This window comes from Arabidopsis thaliana, chromosome 4 (genome assembly GCF_000001735.4).
Source record: "Arabidopsis thaliana chromosome 4, partial sequence".
NCBI lineage: Eukaryota > Viridiplantae > Streptophyta > Magnoliopsida > Brassicales > Brassicaceae > Arabidopsis > Arabidopsis thaliana.
The window spans coordinates 13,847,280-13,864,673 of NC_003075.7; the positions used below are offsets into that span (position 1 = coordinate 13,847,280).

A 17,394-nucleotide genomic window follows, 5' to 3' on the forward strand; every position below is an offset into this window, starting at 1 on the left:
TGAGTCAAGCCTTTAATCATCCCAACACCATGCACGTCTTCTAGATTTGTTTTCGACCACGATTCCACCACAAAATTTGACATTGTTATTGAATTCATTAACTTTTTTACGTGTTATTGTGAAATATTTATTTAATTTTGTTGGTAAAAGGAGCAAAAAAGATTAGGGTACAACACGTCGACTTCTTCCCCAATTAGACCCATATGTGATCTGTCGTCACTCGTCGCCAAGTTTTTTTATGTGTCGTCTTTTAAACTTTGATCCAATTCATTAAAAAGTCTTAACGCCCACAACGAAAAGGAACTTCTCTTTTTGTTTGGTGACTGAATCGGTGGAAAACAACACAAGTTTGTTCCTTTTTGTCTCTCCAGATCCCTTGGCTTCCTTCTTCTTCTTCATCCTCCTCGTGAGACTCTGTGTTGAAATTTCTCTAGGGTTTTAATTATCGGCGTTGGTTTTTCGTTTTTGAGAATTTGATTTCGTTTTTAGAAATAATGGGTGATTGGGCTCAACTTGCTCAGTCTGTGATCCTAGGTTTGATTTTCTCTTACCTTCTCGCTAAGCTGATCTCGATCGTCGTCACGTTTAAAGAAGACAATCTCTCTCTTACTCGTCACCCAGAGGAGTCTCAATTGGAAATTAAACCGGAAGGAGTTGACTCGCGACGTCTCGATTCCTCTTGCGGTGGTTTCGGTGGTGAGGCGGATTCGCTTGTGGCGGAGCAGGGTAGCTCCCGAAGTGATAGCGTTGCCGGTGACGACAGTGAGGAAGATGATGATTGGGAAGGCGTCGAGAGCACGGAACTCGATGAGGCTTTTAGCGCCGCCACTCTTTTTGTGACTACCGCCGCCGCAGATCGGCTTTCGCAGAAGGTACCGAGTGATGTGCAGCAGCAGCTTTACGGATTGTATAAGATTGCTACGGAAGGGCCGTGTACTGCTCCTCAGCCATCAGCTCTCAAAATGACTGCTCGTGCCAAGTGGTATCTCTCTCTTTCGTTGAATCTGCTGTGCCATTAACTTCTATGTATCATTTTCTGGTGTTTTTGTTCAACTGTTTGAGATTTGATTTGAGGTGGAAATTTTTGAGGTTTTAGGTTCTTCATAGACAATCACCTAGTTTGCTTCTTAGCTTATGCAACTGCTGGACGATGATGTGGTTTTTACTGTTGTAACAGTTGATTGTATATGGAATTGTGGTTTGTTGTAAGATTGCAATTTCATTGATTGGGATGTGCCATGATCTTGTTCTATCTCAGGCAAGCATGGCAGAAACTGGGAGCTATGCCACCTGAAGAGGCGATGGAGAAGTATATTGAGATTGTCACTCAGCTTTACCCAACTTGGTTAGACGGTGGCGTGGTATAAAGCTTTTTCCCCTTTTCTTTGTTTGATTGCTTCGGTTTCTTCCTCTGGCCTGTTCATGTGAGCTTCACTAACAGAAAGCCGGAAGTCGGGGTGGGGATGATGCAGCCTCCAACTCAAGAGGAACCATGGGACCAGTTTTTAGCTCTTTGGTTTATGATGAGGAGTCCGAAAATGAGTTGTAAGGTTCTCTTCTTGTATTCTCATGTGTTTTATATCCTGATCCTTGCGTTCATGTCTAGATTAGATATAAGTATCCTGATTTGTGAAAGAGGCTCATAAACTCGGTGAATATGTAACATTACTGTCTCGTTCTAGCTGTAGCAAATTTTGATGGTGAAATGGCTACAATTGTCTCATGGAACTTTGAGCTGTTCGTTTCTTCCTGTCTATCTGAATGAAACACTAATCCTCTGCTCATTGAACTTTTGTTTTATCTCTCAGGAAGATTGATGCCATACACGGATTTGCTAGAGAAGGAGAAGTCGAGAATTTACTGAAAAGCATTGAAAGCGGCATTCCTGTAAATGCAAGGGGTTAGTCTCTGCTTGTATATTCCGTTTCTTGGAAGTTCATTCTCGTGATGTTGGATCTGCATTCTAATTTTCCCATAAACTGCAGACAGTGAAGGTCGCACACCATTGCACTGGGCTATAGACCGTGGCCACCTCAACATCGCCAAAGTTCTGGTCGATAAGAACGCCGATGTGAATGCTAAGGTGACGAAAGAGAAATTCCTACCCAGTCATTATCTGCAAAGTTAGCAACTTCTTTATTTATGTGTTTTTGGTTCTTGTGTTGAACAGGACAACGAAGGCCAAACCCCTTTGCATTATGCTGTTGTATGCGACAGAGAAGCTATCGCCGAGTTTCTGGTTAAACAGAACGCAAACACAGCCGCTAAAGATGAGGATGGAAACTCTCCCCTTGATCTCTGTGAATCAGACTGGCCCTGGATCCGAGATTCTGCAAAGCAGGCAGACTAAACAAATACTAACCACGTCTTCTCTAAATCCGCAATGTATATGATCAAATGACTTAGTAAGAAGCTTTTCTTTACTTTAAACTTTCTTTCCATCCCTACCACATCACTGGGATGTTCCAACACTATATCACTTGGATGTTACCAAGTCTTGTTCTTTGATTTCTTTCTTCTTACATTTTAACAATCTTTTGTTCCTTTAGGCTTTATGATATGTCGTAACCGGTTTTGTTGGTTTGCTATAAATACACACATATAGACAGAGGAAGAGTCATTGGATCCTCAACGAATAAATAACCGACTTTGGCGGCAAAAACGGTTGATAGAACATAATTTAATGATTTAAGGAAAGCCCCCAATAAAGCAAATACAAAAACAGAATTAGCAATCTTCGTGGCCCTTTCGTCTTCTCTCCCTACCCCACCTTGGACTACCGGAAAATGGCCAAGGTGGTGGTTTACACGATACTAACCGCCACCATCATCTTCCTCATCCTCCTCGCTCATAAGAAACAAAACCAGACTCAATCCATTGAGGGTCTCATAACCCGCCGCATCGGACGGAGGCTTGAAATGCCGGTGTTTGACCCTTTGGTGACCCGGATTGAGAGGTTGTCTCATGAGAAAGAAGCTGGTACGAAGACCGTGGAGGCTGCGAAAGAGGAGAAAGATGATATGTTTGAGGAGTATTTTGCACAAGAGAGAAGGCTTAACACGACAATGAGGATCAAGTTCTTGTTTCCTCTGCTTGACGCGTCTCCAAGAGATGGCTTTGTGAGCTTGAAAGAGCTTCAGACATGGATGATGCAACAGACAGAAGACAACATGGTTTACAGAACCGCCAAAGAGCTTGAGCTACAAGATAAGGACAAGGACGGTGTCATAACTTTCGAAGAGTACTTGCCTCAATTCTCTAAACAAGACATTGGTAATATATTAACTTGTCTTTGATCCTTCGAGATTTTTCTTCTTCATTATGCAAATAAGAAAAAACAATGATAATATGGAAACAGAGAAAAACGAGAAGGGTCACGGTGAAGCCGGTTGGTGGATGGAGCAATTCAAGAATTCTGATTTTGATCATAATGGCTCTCTCGACATTGAGGAGTTCAACAAGTAATTAATATGCCTTGAAAAATCTCATCACTTTTAAAATTTCCGAAAATAAAAAATGAATGAAAATATGGGATTTGCAGTTTCTTGCACCCTGAAGACAGCAGAAACGGAGATACACAAAGATGGGTTCTAAAGGAGCGAATGACGTAAGCATTTCGTGATATATCGTGTTTCGATATGATCATAAATGAAGCTTAACTAGGAAACAACATGTTGTTTGATATATATAATATATAGGGGCATGGACACGAACGGTGATGGGAAGCTAGAGTACAAAGAGTTTGTAAAAAATGCATATGAAATGTATAAAGAATTCGCAAAGTTCGAGAAAGAGGAGGATGAGAATGTGCCAACACCTCAGCTTCTGTTCGCAGAGATGGACAGAGACAAAGACAGATTCCTCGTGGCCGATGAGCTTCGACCCATTTTGCAATATCTTCAACCTGGTGAGATGAGTTATGCCAAATTCTATTCTACTTTCCTTTGCCACGAGGTTAGTCTCTCCCAACCTAAATCTTAATCTTAAGTTTTCTTTCTCACAACTTTGAAACTCATTAATAGTGGATGTATATGTATAATGCTTAGACTTTCAACGTCCAATAAATTTTAATTATTTTGTTAGGCGGATGAGGATAAAGATGGTAAACTATCTCTTGAAGAGATGTTGCACCACGAAGATGTCTTTTACAAGGCAGTTCATCACGAAGACTTGGACGACGAAGACTATTTTGATCATGATGAACTCTAACTTTTGAATTTGTTTTCCTTCAAATTTTAATCATAATTTTTTTTTGTTCAATTGACTTCTTAATTCATCTCGTCTAGAATGGGTATGTTAGATTGTTAGGCAACGAGATTACATGCACAAATTCCACCGTGGTTGCGTTGATAGTTGGCTTTTGAAGAGTCCACAATGTATATAATACAATGTCAAGATTTTTTTTTTTTTTTTGTGATATGATAAACCAGAGAATGTCACAAAACAAAAAGAATTATAGATGCCTAAAGAAAATATCAAGTAGCTAAAAATTGGAACCACCAACTGTGGCATGAGCCATGCGTTTCTTTTCAAAAAATTTCTCTTAGTCGTTGGAAGATGCATTTATTTGTAAATGTAGTTTCAACGCTTGTGAAAGTGGGATATATAATAATATAAAGCTGGTTCTGTTTGTGAGGTATCTTCATATCTCCATTTCTATGGGAAGACTAGAGTGTTAGACATAGTTACAGGTTTTATATACACTAACGAAAGAGATAGAATGTTCAATTCACTTAAGATAGATGTGAAGACATCCATATGCCAACAGTAACTAAACCGATAGTCGTTGCAGCCTGAACCAGTTCAACCACTACGTTTTGTCGCTGCGCGGGGAGATTCTTCCACTCTGTTCTTCTGTTTATGCAAAAATCGAAACCAAAACACGTTAAGAGTATATAGATTGAATAGCTAATAGATAATGTATACAGAGGTTTCATATAGCAGTGGAACTTTTGTTTAGATGAACCCCTACCCTAGATCAGCAATAATGATGCTAATGTTGTCCTGAGATCGCCGGTCCTGTAACGTTGGAACAAAATCGTACATTTGAAAGTTTTGATTCCTAATCAAAAGAAAGGCTGAGGAGGGTATTAGCTATTTTACCAAAGCTACTTGCGCAAGAGATTCACAAGCAAGCTGTTACATATGGACAGTTAGGAAACTAGTTAAGCCTTAAAGTCATACATGATTATTGAAACTAATTTGATAAGAAGATGAAATAAAAACTTGCCTGCACATTCCCATGTTTCCGGAGCTGATCCCTAACATAACTAACCACATCTGAGCTGTATTGGCAAAACATTGATCACTGTAAGCTCTATACTTTTCCCAATTAAAAAGCATATGACTGAATGGGGGAAAGAGGAAAAAGAAAAGGAAACCTCTTCATGTAGTCCCATAATCCATCAGAAGCTAAAATAATGAATTCCACATCAGATGTCAGAGGTACTTGGAAGATATCTGGAGTCGCCACAACCATGTCCCCTTTAAACTCGATTCTGAGAATTTATCTCATGAGAAACAGATATCCTTGAAATGGAATAACAGGAGAGACGAGCAAAAGTAGAAACAGCTTCCAAGTAGTTCGTTACCTGGAAACAAACTTCTCGGACCATCTTCCTTCATCAACACCCTTCTTTAACATACTGTGTATGAAACCCTTATGAGCAATGAGATAACAATTATAAAAATAGAAGAGCCGTTGTGAGAAGAGAAAGAACCCAACTCATTCTTCTTTGTCTTAAACCGGATGTCACCAAAAGCACGAGATACAGCTATGTCTCCACAAATCCTTCCATTGACAATCTGATTATACAAAAAGCAATGAATCGGTTTTAAGCCAAATTCTCGGAGAGATAGATAAGCAAATCCAATGATACTTGAGGAATTTGAAACATGGAAAATAAGAAGACACACCCATCCACCTGCTTCTTTGACCCTTTTCACTTCCTGAATAGCTGCTCTACTGCTTCCATATGGACGGTGATAATCAGTCAATTCCTCGATTTGCCCAGATCGAGATAAGACCTATTTCAATGCATTAACAAGACTTTAGACATGACCAAGTTACAATGATCCATTTATAAATAAGAAGACTTACTGCACACGAATCACCAATATGAGCAATGAAGGAAACATCATTTCTGATGATCATTACAGTGGCTGTTGAACCTGATTCATCTTCTTCGTCACCGTTAGCTTCTAGCCTGGATCCAAACGCATGATGAATCACTTCATTTCACTCAAAATCATCAAAATTCATTCAAGCTCTGAGAAATTTAAGCTCATTTTCACCATTTGAGCAAATTGCGGTCAACGCTTTCAAAGGCCTTAATCAAAGCTTCCTTGATTGCTGCGAAATCGCCTCCATTCAACAACGATCCAGCTTGCAATGCACCAACACACTCTTTATACAGCTCTTCCCTATCAATCATCATCACCATCGTCAACACTTAAACCCTAGAAGACAGAGCTTGCATGAGAAGCAACACAAGTTACCTGAGGAATTTGACAGAGGACGACCCAGCGTGGCCGTCGAAGACCGCTGCGTAGGAGAAGCTATCGACAGCATCAGAACGGATTACGATGTCGTCTTCCATCTCATCTCGGAATCCTTGAACACTCGTGTAACCCCAACGAATCGGCGTCACGCCAGTCAGAGACGACGGAGCGTCGATCGCAATCGCGGAGCAACGGTGACGACCATACGTGGGATAGACGACAAGGCCACCGCCAGCGTCGGCGGAAGGATAGGCTGAGTGGCGGAGAGTGTTGGAGTGAAAGCGATGAAGATGCGGCCTCAGAAGCGCCATGACTCAGTGAGTCAGGCAAAGCGAGTTAAGTAGAAGAAGAGAAAAATCAAAAGAGTGTCCTTTACGGTTAGTGGCCGTGGATTTTCGTAAAAAAATATCTGAGGATAAGAGAAATCAACGCGGGCTTCTTAACTAACTTAACGGTCCACTTTATAAGTTTTGGGCTTAGGCCCAAATCGTGATCAATCAACTTTTATAGCTTTCCTTTTCAGGAAAGTATTATTGCTGTCGCTAGCAACTGCAAATAGAAAGGTCATGTAGTTATGTTTTGTATAATAAATTTTTGGTTTTGCATAATGCTCTTGTCCTCCTTCATTTAAGAATTAAGATGTTCCCTATTCTTTTACCTTTTTCAAGTATAATTACAATAATCCTATTTATCTAGAGGAACAGTGTAGTTTCAGGGTTTAATTTGGTAAAAAGTTAAGAATAAACTTTTCCTCATGTCTGTAAATTATGTGGTAATATGTATACAGATGGATATTAATATTAGTCTATAAAATTAACTAAAGATTTAATGATTTATAAAAGAAATCGAAGAGATTTGATTTAAATATTGGAAGAACTCATCCGTGGAAGATTCTCTTGTCTCCGCCTCCATGGGATCACTTGCTTAAATCCTTGGTAAACCCTTGCCTGCATTTTATTATTATGTAATCAAAATGAGCCTAAAAATGAATTCATATGCACAAGCCGAAAAAAACAAAGCATATTGAAAAAACACTCCATACTATATAGAGTAACCAAAGACTTTTGAAGGGAAAACCTAAACTTTTTAATCAAAAGGGACATTTATTCAAATCCCAAAAATGTTGAAGTTTTGTTTTGAGTTAGAAATCATTGAATAAAGTTTGAAATTTTTGATAAAACGGTTGGTACTTTGAACAACGTAATAATGTATTTTCCTTTTTTTGATAACGAAAATTATAGTGTTTGCAATTCTGAATCATCGACTACCTTTGACTACAAAAGAATACGATTAACTTGCTAGTTACTAGTAAACTACCCGGTAAGAGTGTGTAATTAGACAGCTAAAAATAAGATGTTAGAAAAGGTGATGAGTGTTCAAAACTTACCAAGAATTGCGATTTGGAATGAGAGAGATTCAAGAGGCTTCCTTTTCTTCTAACTCTACTAATCTTCACCGTTGTACCGCCGCCACCGTCGCAGCAGCGGCTATTGGTGGAACGTGAAAACTCGAATCTACCCTCAGAGGCTCTTTCGCTTCTCCTTATCACTGATAAAGACCGGCGAGGTACATCGTAAGGCCCATCAAGAACTGTGGTCGGAGATGGCTCATCATCGGCTGGAAAAAATAGCCTCGGCGGAAGCTCAAGGCACCGCACGACTCCTCCTCCTCCTCCTTCTCTTTCGTTCTGCTTGGAAGCCAGCGGTTTGTTCTCATCAGAGACGCGAGGTTTTCCCGGAGCTTCCTCCCATAGAAAAGGTACTGATCCAGCGATGTTCACAGGCGGCGTCGCTAGCCCTGGAGTGTCACATGCTCTGTTAAATGGAATCGAGAACAAAGGAAGCTTAGGAGTCGCACAAAACCGTTCTTGATCATCAAATTCAAAATCCATCGCCTTGTTTTTCTGAATAAGAAACTTTCTTTGACGTTATATGAAATGGGTTGGGATTTAGATAGATAGAGACGGTATATTTTGGTTTGAGTTATATGAACACAAGAAAAGGGAAAAGAGAGGATGAATAATGTGAGGAAGTGTGTAGTATTTTATGAAGCTGAAAGAGAAAAATGAACAAAACGCTCCTTGTGGCGCTTCTTATTCACGAGAGTGATCCCAAAGAAGAGAAGAAAATATAAACAAAGTGGGTGGGTGGTCCTACATTACGATTTTCCTAACGTTGGGTCCTTTCAAATTTCATGTCGAGCCTTTATTGCCTATAAATAATACCATTATTTATTGTTATTATTATATAAAGAAAAAAACAATGATAATCAGAGCTGCGATAGTGGTAACAATAAATAATGTATATAAATCCTGAAGAAGTCTTCTTCGTCGACAAAAATAAATTATCTTAAAATAAACAGAGGTGGGTCGTTGTAGGTTTATCCTCGAATCTGTGTGTTGTGGACCGTAGTTATGCCTAAAGATGTAATACATGCAGTAGTATATAAACTGAAAACAAAAATGTAATATAGTAGTTTTTTCATCTAGTTTAGTCCACATTATTTGCTATCTGTAAATCTGATTAATTGTCCATCTTTATCTCAAAACAACGAAAACGAAATAGCCTTTCATACAAAAAGAGAGTATCAAGGCTGTATTTGATGGATATACATTAAACAAAAATGGGTGAAAGTGAGGAATGTGCTACGATAAAGGTCAAAAGGCTGCTCTTGTCGTTGCATGAGATATGTATGAGAATAGTGAAATGATTTAATCATGGAAAAAAGGACGGTAAAATTAAACAGATTTAGAAGATATTAGGCTGATCATGTTATCCTTGTGAGCCCCCATTCAAGTTTAGATACTTCAATGCATCTATAGTCCATGCATGGCCTGATAAGAGATGCACATAAAGGTAAGATAATGTATCTATAGTCCATGCATGGCCTAATTAGCAGGACTGTGAGTTGAATATATGTATTTGATTAGATTATTGACTTGATGATGTGTAACGTGCTCCGTTTGACCGTAATCAAGGGCTTGCTTTATTTGAAGAGACCAAGAAATATCATTTTTTTTAAAAAAATCTTCGATTAATTTCTTTTGTGCAAGTATAAAAATTGTAAAATATATGATAATCAATTGAAACTGAAAGAATAATCAGTTACAAATTTCAACCAAACCTCTAATAAAGTAAAAGAATTGACTTTTTTCCATTAAACCAAACTAACTATTACGATCTACGACCCATAGTCTTCTTTAGAACGTATGAGCTTTGGTAAATGAAATTGACCGGGACTAGTGTGTAGTGAAGTTTTTTCAAGTTTTGGATTTCTTGTTCAGCTTGGACACGGTATTAATCTATTTAGGAGTTGGTGTGTCTGCAATTTTTTTTATCAAAAACAACAACAAAAAGAGTCGAATTTTGTTATTTGTGAACCAAAATTGATAATTAAGTTTTAAAAGGTCGTGACGTTGGTAGTATGTTCACTGATCATCGAAGAATATACAAAGATATTGCACTAGTGAAGCTCTAATATACAGTACTGTTGCTTATAGGGAAGCCAATTTTTTTTAAAAAACAAAGGCGTTTCCACCGCTCTAACAAAAAATTTGGTCTAGTTGAACACGCCACTCAAGCATGGGATGATCATTCTCATTTTATACGTTTGACCTAACAACGATAAAAGTTACAAATTTCTAGGCAAATTATGATGTTTATAGGTTTCGGATTCATACGGCGTTTTCTTACAATAATATTATTGTATTCCAAAGTTGGCGTTTTCTTACATAATCCTTCTTCTTCCACTCGCGAAACGAGACAAATATGCATGTGAAGAAGACTATCGAAATATCTTCTTTTATTTTTCGGCGAAGTGTAATCCTTGTGATGCAACTGACATATACATTTCCAAATGTAACTCTTATATATGTACTAGAAATTTAAGTTGTTAATGTCTTTGTGACTTTTATGGTTGTGTTCGAGTGTCATTATCTATTTTACTATCTTCAAGAATCAATGGAACACTATTGGTCTCAAAAGTAACATCATTTTTATATGCAAATCTTATCAAACCATTTGCCAAGTTACCGAGATGTTTCACAGTATAAATGAACTCAACCAAACAAGGATCCTTTGGCTAAAACATACATTACAATGAAGAAGAGACAGAGAAGTTGCTCCACAACTGAATAGTATCTTGAGAAGCAACATCAATTGTACCATTAAGGAAACCAGTGTACCAAGAAGCAGAGAGCTTTGGAGTCCTCTTGCGACCAGGATCGCTGAAATTCACATGGTACATTCCGAAGCTGGTCGTATATCCACTCAATATCTCATACACATCAACCATCGACCATACAAAGTAACCTCTCGTGTCCGATCCATTCCTGATTAGTCACAAACAGAGAGAGAGAGTTAAGTAATACTGGAATTATACCAATCAATCCTTATATAGTAGTAATATGGGGACTAAAAGATGCAGAAGGAGAATCATACTTCATTGCGTTGAGTACAGCGTCAATGTAAGCTTGAATGTATTCAATTCTTTGTGTGTCTTGTAGTGTCGAATCGCGTACCATCGGCATACCTGTATTTTATTTTATTATAATTGCAAGTTGAAGAATCTTAAAGAACAAGAAAGTGTGCTTTCAAGCAGACAAAGCAGAGTAAGAAAACAAAAAAGAATGAAGTGTTGTACCATTTTCAAGAATATAGACTGGAGGATTGTTATAGCTCTGCTTTATATACTCAAGAATACCTTCAAGACCCCATGGAGTAGCCTCCCACTTCAAAAAAAGCAACTGAGTTAGGAAAATCACGAGATTCAAGAATATAAATGTGCTATGCAGATTTGCATGACCTTACCACAAGAAATGAAGAATTCCCAGTGGCTATCCAAAGAAGAAGAATTCTTAGTTAAAAGAGTTCATCAGAAGCATTTTTATACTGGTTAATGATGAAAAAAACACTAATCTTACGAATTATATATACTCCCATGTCTTTAAAGAAGCCTTCACCCATGCTGGGAAAGAGAGAAGCTGAAGGTTGGTGGTTTGTGACATAGAATGTTGTGTAATGAATAATTCCTATAAAGTCAGATGATCCTTTAACTTGCTCTGACTCTTCCTCTGAGAAAACTGGTAATCTCGATCCCACAGTTTTCTTCATTTCATCCGGATAGTCTCCAAATACCAAAGGCTTCAACATCCTGAATTTTCATAGTGATCTTCAGATTTTTTCCTCAAGTTATTGAAACATAGAAAGAAAGTTTTTTTTCTCACCAGCCATATAAGAAAGTTTTAGCTCTTTGAGTTGCGATTTCATCATCCTTGGAGTTTGTATATGGAGATAACCCGAATGCAAATATACTAAGCCCTATGGATCCTTTCTGCTTACTCTGCACCATCATAATGAACTACGATCATACGAGGTTCAGGTTTTAAGAGCAAAAAATGTGTGTATATACCTTGTACTTTAGTTTATACAACTTTGAAGCAGAGGCATGAGCTAGCAATATGTTATGGCCTGCAATATATGGTTCTGTAGAAGAATTTCCAGTAGAACAATTGACGAATTTATTAGGAGAACAATGTCCAGGCGGCGCGGTTCCTTGGTCATAAGAACCAATGGCGAAAATTGTAGCTTCGTTTATTGTAGTCCATAACTTCACATCCTCCCCAAACTCTCTGAAGCATACATCTGCATAAGCAGTGAAGTCTTCTCTGCAATATAAAAAACAAACAACATTTTTTTACTTACAATTCATATAATTAAAAAATGACATTGTTAGAGCAGAATCTTTTGTATCCTTTACATGATTTTGCGGTTGATCCATCCGCCGTACTCATCTTCAAGAGACTGAGGAAGATCATAGTGGTAAAGTGTAACATGTGGTTCGATTCCTGTTAATAGTTTTGCCAAAAAATTATATTTAGAAGTTATGAATTGGCTATAGTTGCGATTATATATAAAGACCAAAACCTCACCATGGCTTTTTAGGTCTTTGATGAGATTGTTGTAAAACAATAGTCCTTTTGGATTAATGAGTCCTCTTCCATCTGTCACAAAGACAACAAGAGTTTAAGAGGTCAGAAACAATAACATCGTTACTTGCAAATAAAGAAACAAGGAAGAGGCGTAACTAGGTATAAGTCTTGACCAGGAGATAGAGAATCTGAATGATTCTAAGCCCATTGTTGCCATCAGCTTAACATCTTCCTGCCAAAGTAACAACAACATTGAATTTGAGAAAACAGAGTCAGAGACTTACGACAACTTAAAAGTAAAGGGCAAAGAAGAGAGAGAGAGGAACCTTGTATTTGTGATACCCATCAGATGTTACATCTCCATTACCTGTATCGTCTGCAAGTTTTGAAGAAGAATATATGAGAAATTTTCCAATATAAACCCTCTAATAATGACTCATAATTTGAACCGCAGAGTAGTAACCTATGATATGAACTACACAAAGATACATGAATCTTTAATAATCCCTAGCCAGAACTTATGTTCTATTCGTAAATTGTTCACAAAAACAAAAACTCAAACAAAAACAAAAATATATTTACAAGAGTTGGAGAAAGTATCCCAGACACTAGGAGTTCTTCCATCTTCAGCAACAGCTCCTTCCCACTATTTCCACAAATTCCCCAACATAGACAAAAGAAACTCGATTTTATAGACAACACAACTAAGATGAAGAACAGAGAAGCAGAGTCGAACCTGATAAGCAGAAGTGGCGGCTCCGAAGAGGAAATCCTTTGGAAAACTGTTTCTGGTAAAGGCATCACTGTAGCTTGTTGCCAAGAGGATGACCAGAAAAATGAAAAGTAGAGAGAAATGTTTCATTTTTATTTTGCGCCTTTCGTTTTAGTGTAGAGTTTTGAAGATTTGGTTTTCAAGAAAAAATAATAATAAAAAATGAAGGTGTTTGGAGTTCTCTTGACCGTAGCAAAACTGCGCAAGTGATCGATCTTTTTCTCTATGTGACAAATATATATATGTGAAGAAGAAAGATTCAAGAAATATCTCTTTTCGGTTTCCTTGTGATGTGACCGACATATATTTCCACTTATATTATGTACACTACAATCATAAATTTGTTCTCACATGTGGATGTGGTTCCATGCGAGGGGAGCGACCAATCACTATAACTGATGATGTTAATTATTGGCCCAAATAGGCCCAAACATTTCATAACGTAAGGCCTATACGTTTGACCCAACAACGACAAAATTTACAAAATTCTCGGCAAATTATGATTATTATAGGTTTCGGATTCATACGGCGTTTTATTCTTTATTCTAAAGTTGGGAAGCTCCTTTGGTAGCTTGGATATCTTTTTTTTTCCTAATGAAGGGTAAGTCGCTTGGATATCTTGCGTTGTGAATTCAAAATCATATTATAAAATTCATCTCTAATCTTTTCTAACATTAGTATGACGGATATACATCAAAGTTACGTTTATTATAAGCTGATTCTGAGCGGTCTATCACTATAGCTTGTATTTTCTTTTCTGATAAAAGATCTTCTATTTATCACTTATAGCTTGTTGTCAAAACTATGACCAGAAAAATGGAAAAAAGAGACATAAGATTCATTTCCATTTTTCCTCCTTTAGTCTGAGTTCAAGAGAATATAATTAAAGGGTTTTAGTGGTTTTCTTGGACCATTAAAAAGAAAAGTACATATCAAGTGACCGATCTTTTCTATTCATTCTTCTTCCACTCACAAAACGCGACAAATATACATGTGAAGAAGGCAATAGAAATGTATCTTCTTTTATTTTTCGGTGTAAGTGTAATCTTTGTGATGTGACTGACATAAATTTCCAATGCAACTCTATCTCTATGTACTGGAAATTTAAGTTGTTAATGTCTTTGTGACTTTTGTGGTTGTGTTCGAATGCCGTTATCTAGTTTTTATCTTCAAGAATCTATGCAACATTTATTGGTCTCAAAAGTTACATCTTTTTTTCTATGCAATTCTTATAAATTCATTTTGCCAAGTCACTGAGATTTTTCTTTGTATAGATGAAATAAACCAAATAAGGATCCTTTGGTTAAATATATTACAATGAAGAAGAGCCAGAGATGTTGCTCTGCAACTGAATAGTATCTTGAGTAGCAACATCAATTGTACCATTGAGGAAACCAGTGTACCAAGAAGCAGAGAGCTTTGGAGTCCTCTTGCGACCAGGATCGCTGAAATTCACATAGTACATTCCGAAGCTGGTCGTATATCCACTCAGTAACTCATACAAATCAATCATCGACCATACAAAGTAACCTCTCGTGTCCGATCCATTCCTGATCAGTAAGTAAAACTGGAATTAGACCATGAATCATAATGTAGTAATATGAGGACTAAAAGATGCAGAAGGAGAATCATACTTGATGGCATTGAGCATAGCACCAATGTAAGCTTGAATGAATTCAATTCTTTGTGTGTCTTGTAATGTCGAGTCGCGTCCCATCGGCATACCTGTTTTTATATTTAAAAAATTGCAAGTTGAAGAATCTTAAAGAACAAGAAAGTGTGCTTTCAAGCAGACACAACAGAGTAAGAAAACAAAAGAGAATGAAGTGTTGTACCATTTTCAAGAATATAGATTGGAGGATTGTTATAGCTCTGCTTTATATACTCAAGAATACCTTCAAGACCCCATGGAGTAGCCTCCCACTTCAAGAAAAACAATTGATTCAAGAAGAGCTTTTGGCAAAAAATATATATGTATTATGCAAATTTGCAGGACCTTACCAGAAGAAATGAAGAATTCGCAGCGGCTGTCCAAAGAAGAAGAACTATTAGTTTTAAGAATTGATCAGAAGCATTTTTCTATTGGTTAATGATGAAAGAAAACTAATCTTACAAATCATATATACTCCCATGTCTTTAAAGAAGCCTTCATTCATGCTGGGAAAGATAGAAGGTGAGGGTTTGTTTGTGACATAAAATGTCGTGTAGTGAATAATTCCTATAAAGTCAGATGATCCTTTAAGTTGCTCTGACTCTTCCTCCGAAAACACCGGTAATCTCGATCCAACAGTTCTCTTCATTTCATCCGGATAGTCTCCAAATACCAAAGGCTTCAACATCCTGAATTATCATTTTAGTCTTCAGATTTTGTCCGCAAGTTATTGAAACACAGAGAAAGAAAGCTTTCTTTTTGCTCACCAGCCATAGAAGAAAGCTTTAGCTCTTTGAGTTGCGATTTCATCATCCTTGGAGTTTGTATATGGAGATAACCCGAATGCAAATATACTAAGCCCTATGGATCCTTTCTGCGTACTCTGCACCATCATAATGAACTATGATCATACGAGGTTCAGGTTTTAAGAGCAAAAAATGTGTGTATATACCTTGTACTTTAGTTTATACAACTTTGAAGCAGAGGCATGAGCTAGCAATATGTTATGGCCTGCAAGATATGGTTCTGTAGAAGAATTTCCACTAGTACAATTGATGAATTTGTTAGGAGAACAATGTCCAGGGGGCGAGATTCCTTGGTCATAAGAACCAATGGCGAAAATTGTAGCTTCGTTTATTGTAGTCCATAACTTCACATCCTCCCCAAACTCTCTGAAACATACATCTGCATAAGCAGTGAAGTCTTCTCTGCAATATATAAAAACAAACACCATTTTTATTTACACTTCATATTTAAAAATTGACTTTGCTAGATCAGAATCTTTTTTTCTTTTTATCCTTTACATGATTTTGCGGTTGATCCAGCCTCCATACTCATCTTCAAGAGACTGAGGAAGATCATAGTGGTAAAGTGTAACATGTGGTTCGATTCCTGTTAATAGTTTTGCCAAAATTTTAATTAGAAGCTATAAACTGGCTTTAGTAGCGATGTAAACCAAAAAAACTCACCATGGCTTATTAGTTCTTTGATGAGGTTCTTGTAAAACAGTAGACCTTTTGGGTTAATGAGTCCCCTTCCATCTGGAAAGTCACACAGACAAAAAGGGTTTAAGAGGTCAGAAACAACAATATCGTTACTTGCAAATAAAGAAACAAGGAAGAGGGTGTTACTAGGTATAAGTCTTGACCAGGAGATAGAGAATCTGAATGATTCTAAGCCCATTTCTGCCATCAGCTTAACATCTTCCTGCCAAAGTATCAACAACATCGAAATTGGAAAACAGAGACTTAACGGTAACTTCTTCCAAAATTTAACGGCAAAGAAGAGAGAGAGGAACCTTGTATTTGTGATACCCATCGGATGTTATATCTCCATTACCTAAATTACCTCTATTGTCTGCAAGTTTCGAACAAGAATCTATCAGAAATTTTCTCATATAAATCCCCTAATAATGAACACAAAATTTCGAAATAGGCAATTATATTGAACCACAGAGTAACCTATGAAATGAACTACATGAATCTTTAATAATCCCTAGCCAGAACTTATGTTCAATTGGTAAATTTGTTCGCAAAAACAAAAACTCACACATAAAAATATACTTACAAGTGTGTGAGAAAGTATCCCAGACGCTAGGAGTTCTTCCATCTTCAGCAACAGCTCCTTCCCACTATTTCCACAAATTCCCCAACGTAGACAAAAAAAAACTCGATTTTATAGACAAAATAATTTAAGATAAAAAGATGAAGAACAAAGAAGCAGATTCGAACCTGATAAGCAGAAGTGGCGGCTCCAAAGAGGAAATCCTTTGGAAAATTGTTTCTGGTAAAGGCATCACTGTCGCTTGTTGCCAAGAGGATGACCAAGAAAACGGAAAGTAGAGAGTAAAGTTTCATTTTGCTTTTGCTACTTTCGTGTGAGTGGAGGAGAGAATAAATAATTGAAAATTTTGGTTTTCGAAGATAAAAGAAGTGAAGGGGCCTGGTGGCCTTGGTCGTTGTCTTGACCGTTAAGTAGCGGAAGTGAACAATCTTTTTCTATACAATGTGACAAAATATATGTGAAGAAGAAGATTCAAGA

At 37.4% G+C, this 17,394-nt stretch overlaps 6 protein-coding genes and 1 long non-coding RNA gene across 14 annotated transcripts; 3 read left to right on the forward strand and 4 right to left on the reverse strand.

Moving 5' to 3' along the window:
* Nucleotides 1-269: 269 nt before the first annotated feature.
* ACBP2 (acyl-CoA binding protein 2) lies at nt 270-2,655 on the forward strand. Of its 2 annotated transcripts, NM_118916.3 has the most exons (6): nt 270-982; nt 1,259-1,361; nt 1,442-1,545; nt 1,809-1,900; nt 1,986-2,083; nt 2,171-2,655. In NM_118916.3, exons 1-6 carry the CDS (start codon nt 495-497, stop codon nt 2,348-2,350), a joined length of 1,065 nt encoding a protein of 354 aa, NP_194507.1. In that variant the 5' UTR covers nt 270-494; the 3' UTR covers nt 2,351-2,655. The 2 variants fall into 2 exon arrangements, with proteins under 2 accessions (NP_194507.1, NP_001328474.1); NM_001341882.1 differs by having other exon boundaries at nt 1,809-2,083; nt 2,171-2,608.
* A 14-nt stretch (nt 2,656-2,669) lies between these two features.
* Nucleotides 2,670-4,694, forward strand: AT4G27790 (Calcium-binding EF hand family protein). Of its 2 annotated transcripts, NM_118917.3 has the most exons (5): nt 2,670-3,273; nt 3,359-3,461; nt 3,542-3,607; nt 3,699-3,954; nt 4,084-4,694. In NM_118917.3, exons 1-5 carry the CDS (start codon nt 2,787-2,789, stop codon nt 4,207-4,209), a joined length of 1,038 nt encoding a protein of 345 aa, NP_194508.1. In that variant the 5' UTR covers nt 2,670-2,786; the 3' UTR covers nt 4,210-4,694. The 2 variants fall into 2 exon arrangements, with proteins under 2 accessions (NP_194508.1, NP_001329540.1); NM_001341883.1 differs by lacking the exon at nt 4,084-4,694 and having other exon boundaries at nt 2,732-3,273; nt 3,699-3,993.
* TAP38 (thylakoid-associated phosphatase 38) lies at nt 4,498-6,958 on the reverse strand. Of its 3 annotated transcripts, none has more exons than NM_118918.5 (11): nt 6,499-6,958; nt 6,295-6,423; nt 6,101-6,206; nt 5,917-6,027; nt 5,726-5,805; nt 5,592-5,645; nt 5,382-5,498; nt 5,231-5,285; nt 5,104-5,136; nt 4,973-5,019; nt 4,498-4,854 (listed from the first exon to the last, which is right to left on the reverse strand). In NM_118918.5, the coding sequence occupies exons 1-11, from the start codon at nt 6,810-6,812 to the stop codon at nt 4,734-4,736; spliced, it is 1,167 nt and encodes a 388-aa protein (NP_194509.1). In that variant the 5' UTR covers nt 6,813-6,958; the 3' UTR covers nt 4,498-4,733. The 3 variants fall into 3 exon arrangements, with proteins under 3 accessions (NP_194509.1, NP_849459.1, NP_849460.1); NM_179129.1 differs by having other exon boundaries at nt 4,591-4,854; nt 5,227-5,285; nt 6,499-6,912; NM_179128.2 differs by having other exon boundaries at nt 4,520-4,854; nt 4,973-5,136; nt 6,499-6,912.
* Nucleotides 6,959-7,038: 80 nt separating this feature from the next.
* AT4G27810 (uncharacterized protein) lies at nt 7,039-8,586 on the reverse strand. The gene is made up of 2 exons (NM_118919.3): nt 7,889-8,586; nt 7,039-7,448 (listed from the first exon to the last, which is right to left on the reverse strand). The coding sequence occupies exons 1-2, from the start codon at nt 8,390-8,392 to the stop codon at nt 7,362-7,364; spliced, it is 591 nt and encodes a 196-aa protein (NP_194510.2). The 5' UTR covers nt 8,393-8,586; the 3' UTR covers nt 7,039-7,361.
* Nucleotides 8,587-10,370: 1,784 nt separating this feature from the next.
* Nucleotides 10,371-13,466, reverse strand: BGLU9 (beta glucosidase 9). Of its 3 annotated transcripts, NM_118920.5 has the most exons (13): nt 13,167-13,466; nt 13,013-13,076; nt 12,757-12,806; nt 12,587-12,662; nt 12,431-12,502; nt 12,259-12,346; nt 11,911-12,166; nt 11,726-11,841; nt 11,423-11,652; nt 11,310-11,335; nt 11,143-11,230; nt 10,941-11,031; nt 10,371-10,831 (listed from the first exon to the last, which is right to left on the reverse strand). In NM_118920.5, the coding sequence occupies exons 1-13, from the start codon at nt 13,290-13,292 to the stop codon at nt 10,594-10,596; spliced, it is 1,521 nt and encodes a 506-aa protein (NP_194511.3). In that variant the 5' UTR covers nt 13,293-13,466; the 3' UTR covers nt 10,371-10,593. The 3 variants fall into 3 exon arrangements, with proteins under 3 accessions (NP_194511.3, NP_001329458.1, NP_001329459.1); NM_001341884.1 differs by lacking the exon at nt 13,013-13,076; NM_001341885.1 differs by lacking the exon at nt 13,167-13,466 and having other exon boundaries at nt 10,470-10,831; nt 13,013-13,123.
* AT4G07905 lies at nt 13,363-13,670 on the forward strand. Its single transcript, NR_142167.1, has one exon. It is a non-coding gene; the product is annotated as an other RNA (long non-coding RNA).
* A 699-nt stretch (nt 13,671-14,369) lies between these two features.
* Nucleotides 14,370-17,380, reverse strand: BGLU10 (beta glucosidase 10). Of its 2 annotated transcripts, NM_118921.4 has the most exons (13): nt 17,085-17,380; nt 16,921-16,984; nt 16,652-16,710; nt 16,485-16,560; nt 16,323-16,394; nt 16,158-16,245; nt 15,806-16,061; nt 15,621-15,736; nt 15,316-15,542; nt 15,204-15,229; nt 15,038-15,125; nt 14,837-14,927; nt 14,370-14,752 (listed from the first exon to the last, which is right to left on the reverse strand). In NM_118921.4, exons 1-13 carry the CDS (start codon nt 17,208-17,210, stop codon nt 14,515-14,517), a joined length of 1,527 nt encoding a protein of 508 aa, NP_567787.1. In that variant the 5' UTR covers nt 17,211-17,380; the 3' UTR covers nt 14,370-14,514. The 2 variants fall into 2 exon arrangements, with proteins under 2 accessions (NP_567787.1, NP_001328392.1); NM_001341886.1 differs by lacking the exon at nt 17,085-17,380 and having other exon boundaries at nt 14,379-14,752; nt 16,921-17,048.
* Nucleotides 17,381-17,394: the final 14 nt, after the last annotated feature.